The sequence below is a fragment of the Hemitrygon akajei genome, chromosome 5, assembly GCF_048418815.1.
Source record: "Hemitrygon akajei chromosome 5, sHemAka1.3, whole genome shotgun sequence".
Taxonomy (NCBI): Eukaryota; Metazoa; Chordata; class Chondrichthyes; order Myliobatiformes; family Dasyatidae; genus Hemitrygon; species Hemitrygon akajei.
In genome coordinates, this window is record NC_133128.1 from 186,483,179 (window position 1) to 186,495,706 (window position 12,528).

Below are 12,528 nucleotides of genomic sequence, written 5' to 3' on the forward strand. Positions count from 1 at the left end.
CTTTAAGTTGCATATGACATTTGTCACCCATTCACTCAGACTGTCTCTTTCTCCTGAAGCCTCTCACTGATCCTCCAGACAACTCCACAGCTTTGTTGCAGGCTTGGATGTATTGCCCTTGATTGCTGTGGTGAACTACATATACCTGTCTGGACACGCCCCCCCGCTGACTGCTCCTGTGGCTCCTCCCACTGACCGTGGCTCCTCCCACGGACCCCGATATAAAGGCGATTGGAGACACAGCCCCGGCCTCAGTCTCCAGGATGTAGTGTGGTGGTCAATTGCTGCTTGTTCTTTCTTCCAGCCAATAAAAGCCTATATCTCGCCTCACGTCTCAGAGAGTTATTGATGGTGCATCAATTGCCTCATCCAACTTATTAACATGGTTTGTGAATAGTTGGAGCCCAACACCATTCCCTACAGCACCCCGCTTTACACAGGCACCTTACCTGAGGGTGAACCTTATATTTCTATTTGCTATCTGTAAAATAATTTTCAACCTGTGCTTGTATATCCCATGCATTATAATTTTGGTTAATAACCTCTTGTACGTACAGTACTGTGGAAAACTCTTAGGCACGTGGATATCCCTAGGGTGCCTAAGACTGCACAGTACAGTAGTCATTTTACGTATTGCTCTGTACTGCTGCTACAAAACAAAACAAATGTCATGACATATGTGAGTGATGATAAACCTGATTCTGATATGGGTCTCTACTGTGGACTGAGAGTGGGAAGGGGGCAGGGAGAGGGGAATCATGGTTGGGGAGAATGGGAGGGAACAGGAAAAACCAGAGAGACATTCTGTAATGATCAATAAACCAATTGTTTGTAATTTAATGACCTTGCCTGGTGTCTCGGGGCTGGGTGTGTCTGCGCCCGCACCAACACTGCCCCAGCACTCCTTCTCTGTCACCTGTCCCACACTCCTCCTTCGCCATTCCCGACATCATTTGTTCCCACCGGATTTTTAAACTTGCTCTCCACTCCACATTGACAAATACACAGTATTGTCCATCACTTTATTCAAAGGCAACCAGACCTGAGGTGCTCCAACATCCTTTAACAGCACACCAATGTTAACGTCAGCTTTCACATTTTGAAATGTTTGTGCATTTATAACAATTTAATTAGACAGTACTTAAAACTCATAAAATATTTTAAAATTAAACATAAAATTAGCTAAAGCATATTACCTTTCTACAAATGATTTTAAATTAAAAATAAAGTGAAATAAAGTGGAAAAAAAATGCACAACACTTTTAAAGGAAGCTATTGATTGCAATCTAATGGGTAGGGACACAGACTGCGTGTTAGTGGCTTAATGTGAAGAGAGTCTTATCCTCAGTTCTGGGGCCAACTTCTGGGGCAGAGCGGGAGGTCAGGGTGGAGGTTAGATGTGGCTTCATGGCACCTTCAACCCAGCTCCGACTTATGTGTTGTAGAGGATAGCAGAAATTGAAAACTGACTGACAAGCGGAGGGACGGTGGGCAATGGCTCTCTAGGAACAGAACATAATTAGAACTATTAAAAAGTAAATACCCCCTTGAATGGGGGTAAAAGAGTCCAAAGCATTGTTTTCAAAGTTCAAATGAGATTTATTATCGAAGTATATTTATGTCACCACATACAACCCTGAGATTCATTTTCTTGCAGATTCAATCAATAAGTGAATGATAGAATAATAACCATAACAGAATCAATGAAAGACGGCAAAAGACAACAAAATGTGCAAGTACAAAAATAAATAAAGAAATAACAGTAGAAAATAAATAAGCAATAAATATTGAGAACATGAGATGAAGAGTCCTCGAAAGTGAGTCCATGGGTAAAAACATAGAAAACCTTCAGCACAACACAGGTCCTTCGACGCACAATGCTGTGCTGAACATGGACTTTAGAAGTTACCTAGGGTTACCCATAGCCCTCTATTTTTCTAAGTTCTATGTACCTATTCAGGAGTCTCTTAAAAAAACCCTACTGTATCTGCGTCCACCACAATTGCTGACAGACCATTCCACGCACTCGGCCCTCTCTGTGTAAAAAATTTACCTGACATCTCCATTGTACCTTTAAACTGTTTTAAGCACCTTAAAACTGTGCCCTCTCATGCTAGCCATTCCATTGATAGGACGTTGTTCCAATGGACATTTCAATAATAGGACAAGTGAAATTGTGTGAAGTTATCCCCTTTGGTTCAAAAGCCTGATGGTTCAGGGCTAATAACTGTTCTTGAACTTGGTGGAGGCTCCTGCACTTTTTCCTGATGGCAGAATGAGAAGAGAGCATGTCCTGGTTGGTGAGAATCACTGATGATGGATGCAGTTTTTCTGCATGTAGATGTGCTCCATGGTTGGGAGGACTTCACCCGTGATGGACTGCGCTGTATCCACTACTTTATGTAAGATTTTCCAGTCAAGGGCATTGGTGTTTCTACATCAGGCTGTGATGCAGCTCGGTCAATACACTCTCCACCACACAGCTTCAGAAGTTTGTCAAAGTTTTAGATGTTTTGCTGAACCTTTGCAAATTTCAAAAATAGTTTGAAGATCACCCAAATGTCCTGTCCTGCAGTTCACCCTGTACAACATAACTGAAAACACACTATCTGACCACTAACACCTTGCTGTTTTGTGACAGCTTGTTCTCCACATATTAACTGCCTTTTTCCATTACATAATGAGCAATGCTTTAGCTAGCAAGTACTATATTAGCTGTAAAGAAAAAGTCTGGACCACAGGGACTTGTGAAATTTGCTTTAAATTTATGTTTTCATTTCCTCCAGTTCTAATGAAACTTTACTCTTGTTGTTCTGGTATGTGATTTTAGTTTTAATATTTGTGAAATAGACTCTTTTTATACCTTATTTACATTAACACATATAATGCTACAAATCTTATTTGCAGTTTCATAATTGTTTTCTCAGTATCTTAGTAAAATGAAAGCAACCCATACAAAATTCTGGAGGAACTCAGCAGGTTAGGCAGTTTCTATGGAACTGAATAAGCCTTTGACATTTCAGGCCAATACACTTCTTCAAGAGGGAAATGGAAGGGGAAAGATGTCAGAATAAAAATATGGGGGGAGGGGAAGGCGGATAGCTAGAAGGTGATAGGTGAAGCCAAGTGTGTGGGAAAGGTAAAGGGCTGGAGAGAAAGGAATCTGGCAGGAGAGGAGAATAAACCATAGGAGAAAGGGAATGAGGAGGGGCACAAGGGGGAAGGGAAGGCAGTTGAGAGGTGGTAAAAGGCCTGAGTGGGGAATAGAGGAAGGGGGTAAAATGAATACATAATTGATTACCTTCAAAATATATTCACCTGTGCACAAATAATTAACCACAGTTATAACTTGTAATTTACATGTGACCAAATTTAGAAATGTGTTTACTTTTAAATGTAGCAAGCTATCAGAATCAGGTTTAATATCACCGGCAAATGTCATAAAATTTGTTAACTTTGGGGCAGCAATAAAATGCAATGCATGATAATAGACAGAAATAGAGTGGACGGTCTGAAGGCTTCAGGACCGGACGGCATCCCAGGGCAGGTATTCAGGATGTACGTGGCACAACTGGCAGGTGTGTTTACAGACATTTTTAATCTCTCACTCTCTCAGTGTAGAGTGCCCTCCTGCTTCAAAACATCCACCATTGTCCCTGTACTTAAAAAGACCAAAGAAACATGTCTGAACGACTGGCGTCCTGTCGCACTCACCTCAATAATAAGCAAATGCTTTGAGAGGCTGGTCAAGGATTACACCTGCAGGTTGCTATCACCCACACTGGACCCCCCTACAATTCACCTACCGACACAACCGACCAACAGATGACACAATAGCTACAGCTCTACATACCGTCTTTGCACATCTGAAGAAGAAGGATGCTTATGTGAGAATGCTGTTCTTGGACTACAGTTCAGCATTCAACACCATAATTCCTTCTAAGCTCAACAAGAAGCTCAGAGACCTCGGCCTTCACCCTGCCTTGTGTAGCTGGATCCTGGACTTCCTGGCAGGTGGTAGGAGTGGGCTCCCTCACCTCTGCCCCTCTGATCCTCAATACAGGTGCCCCTCAGGGCTGTGTCCTAAGCCCCCTTCTTTACTCTCTGTATACCTATGACTGTGTAGCCACCCACAGTTCCAATCTGCTAATTAAATTTGCCGACAATACTACATTGATTGGCCTTATCTCAAATAATAATGAGGCAGCCTACAGAGAAGTCATCACCCTGACACAGTGGTGTCAAAAAAACCAATCTCTGCCTCAATGATGCAAACCATAAGAGCTGGTTGTGGACTACAGGAGGAATGGAGACAGACTAGCCCCTATTGACATCAATGGATCTGGGGTTGAGAGGGTGAACAGCTTTAAGTTCCTCGGCATACACATCACCGAGGATCCCATGTGGTCTGTACATACTGACTGTGTGGTGAAAAAGGCACAACAGCACCTCTTTCACCTCAGACGGTTGAGGAAGTTTGGTATGGGCCCCCAAATCCTAAGGACTTTCTACAGGGGCACAATTGAGAGCATCCTGACTGGCTGCATCACTGCCTGGTATGGGAACTGTACCTCCCTCAATCACAGGACTCTGCAGAGAGTGGTGCGGACAGCCCAGTGCATCTGCAGATGTGATCTTCCCACTATTCAGGATATTTACACTGACAGGTGTGTAAAAAGGGCCTGAAGGATCATTGGGGACCCGAGTCTCCCCAACCACAAACTGTTCCAGCTGTTACCATCCGGGAAGTGGTACCGCAGCAAAAAAGCCAGGACCAACAGGCTCTGGGACAGGTTCTTCCACCAGGCCATCAGACTGATTAACTCACGTTGATACAATTGTATTTCTATGTTATATTGACTGTCCTGTTGCACATACTATTTATTCCGGAAATTTTTGACATTGGAAGATTACTGTGTTCTGAAGTATTTTAAATGAATGAATTTAGTTTATTACAGAGAATTAATTAAGTGGTGGTCTTTGCATTATACATGACGCATAATACCTATTGTGTATTCAGTGACGTCATCCTTCCTGTTTTATAAAAACGTGTAACTGATCAGTGGAGACATGTAGAGCGAGGTATTTGCCTTTAGAACATGCTTGCACTGAAACTAATGTGGTATGCTTTGTGCCTTTTGTGTGTTTCCTTTACTGAGAGCCACTGTATGATCAGTTCCTCTGATAAGGGTGTCTGAGTTAAACAGAAAAATGCTAGAGGAAAACTAAACTGTTTCCAAATAGCTCTCAACACATTTTTTTTCTCTTTATTCTTTTACAGGAATTGAGAGGTGGAGGTTCACCCTTACTACTATCAAAGCAACAACTTGGAAATCTTCCAGACGGTGGAGTGAGTGGAAGCTGGGAGAAAACAATGGATGGCAAGGAAACAAGCAACAGTGAGGGTAAATGCTTTAGAATCCCTTGTCATGGCAAATCCGCTTCCAGACTGTCAGATTATTTTGGAAATGTTTCACTGTAACTCTCAATGATTATTTCATGTTATGTTTAATTTCCAAAGTTCCATGAAAATGTAAGTCTTGATCACTTTGTCTTAATAGGATAAGATATACTTTATTCTTGATTAAGCCATTATTTTCTATCTTATCTTTACTACAACTGCCCCATCCCACCCTTAGTTTCCAGCTGGAAGAGATAAGAACACGGTAGTGCAGTGGTTGGCAAAAGCTTTACAGTACCAGCGTCCCTGCTTCAATTCCCGCCGCTGTCTGTAAGGAGTTCACCCCCCTGACCGCGTGGCTTTCCTCCAGAATCTCCGGTTTTCTCCCACAGTCCAAAGATGTACCGGTGGTGGATTAATTGGTCATTGTAAATTGCCCTACGATTAGGCTAAGATTAAACTATGGGTTGCTAGGGGCTTGAAGGGCCAGAAGAGCCCATTCCACACTGTATCTCAATAAAGAAAACACATCTTAAAACCCAGACAATTTTTAACTTCCCTTGTTTCTACTTATCATTTTATTCTGATAAGTACCGTGATGTCTTTGCGGGCATAACGCTGATAAAAATTATAATGTTTAACTCAGTTTATTGAACAAAGTAATGTTTTGAACTGATAGTTGCTTCAGACTTGAATTGTAATTCCTACTCGCCAGTTTTCTCAAGGACTACAGAATTCTAGCTCACCTAAATATTTGTGAAAATGCAGAAAGTGGATTTTATAGACTGCTAGTGTTAGATTCCATCTCTCTCTCTCTCTAATGGTATGCTGAAATTGACATTGTCATTTTTAGCTTCACCTTTTCCCTTGCTGTATTGTATGTCCTCACAGTCCTTAGCATGTAGCACAGCAGCCAGTTCCTAAAGGAATCTGTTTTATTTATTGAGATACAGCAGGAAATAAGTCCTTCTGGCCCTTTGAGCTGCGCTGCCCAGCAATCCCCAAATTTAATCCTAGCCTAATCACGGGACAATTTACAATGACCAATTAACCTACCAACTTGCATGTCTTTGGGTCTGTGGGAGGAGACCGGAGCACTCGGAAGAAACCCACGTGATAACGGAAAGAATATATATACTCCATATGGGCAGTGGTGGGAATTGAACCCGCCTCACTGGTACTGTAAAGCATTGTGCTAACCATTATGCTACCATGCCACTATACAAGCAATTCATCGGAGTTCAGCAGAGTGTTGCAACTGAATGAAAGTAAACAGAAATGATGTGAGGAAGGTGGTCAGAGGTTCCCGGGCAGGCTGAAACAGGACAGAGTCTGCTGGCATTAGGCTCTTCGTGCATGTAAAGTGGCCCAGTGTCGCTGCCAGCTGCTCTTGTTAGGTATCTGCCAGGGAGCTCCCCATGGGAACATGGATGCTGTCTATGAAAGCCTGCATTTGGGGAAGTCCTTAATGATGAATGCCACTTTGCCTACTCATGTAGACTGAAGGAATTGCTCCCAGAGTATGGAGTTCCGATCACCTTCCCAATGCAACAGTGAGTGGTAAGCTATGAGATGTGGCCTAAAATCCTCATGAGGCTAGCAAATGGAGAAAAACTTTGGCCCTAACTTACACAGGCAAAGCAGTCAAGATTCACGTCTGAGGTTGCATTTGGATTATAGGAGTTCACAGATATTAGTGAGGGCAATGAATGGAGATTGTGTATGTAACCCCTGGGTCGCCTCAGGCATCGCTCAAACTCGTTCTAGTCTAGGGGGAGCAGCCTTCGGCCCCGCCAAACTGGGTAATCAGCTGGTGTGGATGCTGTGTGATGTCCCCGCCTCGCCCAAAAAAAACAGACAGTACACCTTATGCGATTAAATGAGTACAATTTATAAAGATTACTATAACTAAGCGATTACTAACGATACAGTATATATGAAGAAGAAAAAAAAAGAAAAGGCGCCAAACTTATCAAAGTCCAAACCACTTCATGCACAATCGTTGGAGCTCAATTACTGAAGTCTCATGGCCACCATTCGATCCCCTCCGACTTCCTCGACCCGCCTCCTGGGACCCCCATGGTGGTCGACCAGACGCTCCACACTCCTCTGTCTCCGTCTCCTCTCATCACCGAACACCTTGGGCCGGGGACCGTTGCCCAGCTTCCAGCATCCCGTCCTCTCTCTCTCACTCCATCGCCCCGACTCCCCAAAATCCCGCCAACAATCAGTTTACAGTCCCAAACAAGCTTCCAGCACTTATCATAACAAAGACGCTAGCATTCCTACTATTAACACAGGCGCCAGCATTCCTACTTTTAACAAAACAAAGACGCCATTTTGATTACATACACAGTAACAAAGAAAAAGAAAAAAACCCCCGTTACATGTATTTATCCTTTAACTATCAGCTTTGGAGAAGTTGATTAAGCTAGAACTGAGAATGTGAGTAAATAAGAAATGTATTTCTTTTTGCACCTCTAAGGTTAAAAATCTCACCATGGATGAATTTTTGTGCTGCACTATTGATAACATCATGGGGAGTTTTGTATTGCAAAGAAGAAAATAAAACTCCCTTAAAAATTATTAAAGGGATTTCCCAATCTGTGCTAAGGCTCCCAGAAATGTGAATAAGATTGTTCCATGTCAGGTTATTGCAACTTTTTATCAACAGAACAACATCTTCATTGGAGTTCTGTGAATGAATTTCTCAACCATTGTCCCTCTGTATTATTAAGAAATAATATTTGTTAATGTACATTTAAGCAAACAGCCACTAAAGTATGTACCTATCAGGGATTTGTGTGCTTCTTGGCACTTTTTTGCATGAAGACAGGGTCTCCCAACCTTTCTTCTGCCATGGACTCCTACCATTAACCGAAGGGCCTGTAGACCCAGGCTGGGAACCCCTGTTCTAGAAGAAATACAAAGAAAACAGCTACATTAGTTTCTTACTTTCATATAGAGATTTACACAGGCAAACTACTGTAATTGGTCATAATGAAAACATACCTGTTCAACACACACAAAATGCTGGAGGAACTCAGCAGGTCAGGCCAGTGCCTTCCTCCTTCCGGTCGGTCCCTGTTGAAGATGGTCAGGCTGGAACATCAACTATTTATTCACTTCTTTGGATGCTGCCTGACCTGCTGAGATCCTCCAGCTTTGCATTTTCAGCATCTGCAGAATTTCTCATGCTTATGATATCTTTTTAATACTGGACATAAAATGTTATTGTCCTTCCAAAACCTCCTATGATAATTAATTGCTGGAGTTGCTAGATGGAGTGATGATTGCTGGTGTAAATTTAAAATAAAACCATAAGACTATAAGATATAGGCGCAAAATTAGGCTACTTAACCCATTGGGTCTGCTCTGCCATTTCATCATGGTTGATCCATTTTCCCTCTCAGCCCCAATCTCCTTCCTCTCCTCATATCCCTTCATGCCCTGACTAATCAAGAAACTATCACCCTCTGCCTTAAATATACCCAACGTCCTGGCCTCCAAAGCTGCCCATGGCAATGAATTCCACAAATTCACCACACTCTAGCTAAAGAAAGTCCTCCTCTCCATTCTAAAAGTACTCCTCCCTATTCTAGGCAGCGCCCTCTGGTCTGAGACTCCCCCACCATAGGAAACATTCTCTCCACACCCACTCTATGCCTTTCAACATTTGACAGGTTTCAATGAGGTCACCGCTCATTCTACTGAATTGCAGTGAGTAGAGGCCCAGAGCCTTAGAAAACTGCGCGTGTGTGTGTGTGTGTGTGTGTGTGCGTGTGTGTGCGTGTGTGTGCGTGTGTGTGTGTGTGTGTGTGTGTGTGTGTGTGTGTGTGTGTGTGTGTGTGTGTGTGCGCTTTTAAGTGATTTTGAAAGGTAATATTGAAAGTGATCCCAGAGACTTCCTTTCCTGTATTTTTGCTAAACTGTGGTGTTACTCTACAATTGGCCTTACTCTGCAGACCCAATGGTGACCTGAGAGATGAAACCTATGAATGGTTCTCGCTTTCCCCTTTCCCCCCCTCAGTCATTAGTGCGGTGTATGTTGATAGCATTGGAAGACTAAGTGGACAGACAAACATGTCAGATGACTGAGAGATAACTGTAAAACAATGCAGCCTAGAAATGTGAAGCATCTACACACAATAGATTATTTTCCACTGTAGTTAAGGCGGAAGAGGAGATGCGCTCGGAGCTGGTCATCAATCATGCACAAAGTATCAATGTGAAGCTGTCATCAACGGGCCTGCTCAGCTAGTGAGATACATTTCAAGGACAATTGACTAGAAAACAGTGTACTTTCAGCACTTAGACAATGATATGTCAATATCTGTATAAAATGTTGGATAAAACATCTAATCAAGTGTCTTTGGGTAAAGTTCAGAGCTGAGAGATAAGTTGGTTCAGCAGCACAGAATTTCAAGTTATGAAAATAAACCAGATTTCATTAATTAAAGGAAATGGAGAGTGTAATCCACCTGAGATTACTAAAGGAACACTACTTAAGCTTGTATGGTGGAGTTAAGAGGATCTGCCACCTCTGTCCATATTCAGATTATCCATTTTATACTGAATAATGGTCATTTTAATAACTCTGGAAATAACCTTATCTGTTTGGATAAACATATTTCCTGACATAACTCTTTAGCTGTTCACATTTCTATCCCTTATTTCTTCCTTCATCATTGTTTCTAGTATCAGGGATTCTAGACTTTTAACAACCTTTTCCTTGGATAGTTCAGACTGACATCAAAATCAACCTGAATAAATACAATGTTCACTTGTTCGTTCAATATGTGCCGTGTCTCATGACGCAGGCGATCATGACCATGACTGTTCTTGGCAAATCTTTCTACAGTAGTGGTTTGCCGTTGCCGTCTGAGCTGTTTCTTTACAAGATGAATGATTCCAGCCATTATCAATACTCTTCAGAGACCGTCTACCTGGCATCAGGGGTCGCTGGTGATATGCACCAGCTGCTCATACGAACATCCACCACCTGCTCCCATGGCTGTATGAGTGCCTTCAACATTACATCTAAAAACTAGGAGGACGTTTCACTCAATAGATACGTCTGGAGGAAATCCATTCAAGAGGGAGCTGCGCTATTAGAGGGACCTTCACTGTGCCACAGAGAACAAGGAACTGAATAACCAAAAGACCCTCCTTCTTCTTGGGTTGTCCATCGGAATCCGATGACAATGTCCACTTCTTTAACGGTGAGGTCTTTGATGGCTATACAGTCCTATCCTGGACCTACAAGTTCTATTGCAGGTGGGACCTGTATATGTAGTTGTGGTGGAGGTAGTGATGGCATTACTGCTAACCACAACCACTTACCCTTGCCCACACTGCAAAAGAATATGCGGATTGTGGATTAGCCTCTGCAGCCACTTGAGGACCCACCGATAGTGAACCCCTGAGGACAGCGTCATATCCGACTCGAGTCAGGAGTCTGACTATGATAATTCAGATAACCCACACTGACTTCATGCAAATCTCACACTATTTAGGATAACTATGAGTGTGACAAAATGCATTATAAAAACATGATAAGTGCATTTTATTAGAAAGTAAATGAAAAGCAGAAGTTGGCATTTCGTTTCTGGGATGTGGTGCAGGCAGGCAGTGGAGATACTATTCAAAACTTTGTTCTTGATCCACAAGGATCAGATTGTTTGTCTGTCCCACCAGGAGGTGGGAGTCTGTTGCAGCAGATACTTTACTCATAGCGTTTGGATCTAATGATTGACAGCTCCAAATGTGAAGACAGACTCAATGAGATAGAAACCAGAGTCTCTTTCATGTTTCAATATTTCCTTACTTTAATTCTGTTTGCATTGGGTAATGGCAAATCTGAGAGCTTAGTTTTGAATGGACAAGTAGTTTTTATCCCAAGGAAACAAACAAGTGTCAATCGCGTTTTTAATAGTTTGGGTGATTGTGAGAAAAGTTAAATATTGCAAAGTGTGAGGCATTTTATTTGACAGACCTTCTTCATAATTTAGCCTGATTATTTAACCTACCAGAAAAGCATTTGGCTACAGTATCTAACACTCAGAGATACCAGAGAAATGAGATATAAAGTAATAATTCCATTAGTAAAATAGTAGCAAAATGTGTTTGCTGTACAACCTGGCCATGTCACTTTGTAGATAACATGGCACCAACCTAGAATGTAAATATTTAATCACCTCAGGGACAAGGAGAACATGAATTCTATTTTCCTTAATCCTGGACTAAAACCGTAAGTCCAATGGGCATAGGAGCAGAATTAGGCCACTCAGCCCAGCAAGTCTGCTCCATCATTCCATCATGGCTGATTGATTATTCCTCTCAACTAAATTCTCCTGCCTACTCCTCATAACCTTTGATGCCCCATCTAACCAAGAACTTATCAACCTCCTCTTTAAACCTACTCTATAACTTGGACTCCACAGCCATCAATAGATTTACCACTCTATTGCTAAATTCCTTATCATCTCTGTTCTAAATGAACATCCCTCTGTTCTGAGGCTGCGTCCTCTGGTCTTAGACTCACCCACTATAGGAAACATCCTCTCCACATCCACTCTATCAGTATTTGATAGGTTTCAGTGAGATCCCCTCCCTCATTCTTCAAAATGTTAGTAAGTACCGGCCCAGAGCCATCAAATGCTCCTCATACTTTAACCCTTTCATTTCTAGTGAACATCCTCTGAACTATCTCCAATGCAAGCACATCTTAGAAAAACTGCTTACAATACTCCAAATATGGTCAGCACTACATCCTTGTTTTTAAATTCTTTTCCTCTCAAAATAACTCCTACCATTACATTTGGTGTCTGTGTTACTGTCTTGACCTGCAAGTTAACCTTTTAGGAATCTTCCACTATGGGCCCATGTCCCTTTGCACCTCTGATTTCTTAAATTTTCTCCCCATTTAGAACATAGTCTACACCCTTATTCCATCAACCAAAGTGTATGGTTAAGCATTTACCTGGACTATATTTCCATCTGCTACTTCTTTGCTCATTCTCCCAGTCCATCCAAGTCCTTCTACAGACTCCCCGCTTCCTTAACACTACCTGCCCCACAACCTATCTTCATATTGTACACTACAAAGTCATGAATTTGGTCATCCA

General features: G+C 42.1%; 1 protein-coding gene across 4 annotated transcripts in view; it reads left to right on the forward strand.

The window, feature by feature from the left end:
* The window catches only part of LOC140728557 (xin actin-binding repeat-containing protein 2-like), a 171,053-nt gene that overhangs the window by 68,151 nt on the left and 90,374 nt on the right, over window positions 1–12,528 (forward strand). For 3 of the 4 annotated variants that reach the window (XM_073047460.1, XM_073047461.1, XM_073047462.1), the window contains exon 2: window positions 5,282–5,405. In XM_073047460.1, coding sequence (XP_072903561.1) covers window positions 5,282–5,405 — 124 coding nt within the window. Of the gene's footprint in view, window positions 1–5,064; window positions 5,123–5,281; window positions 5,406–12,528 lie in introns of those variants that run through there. The other variant, XM_073047463.1, reaches the window with a different exon arrangement.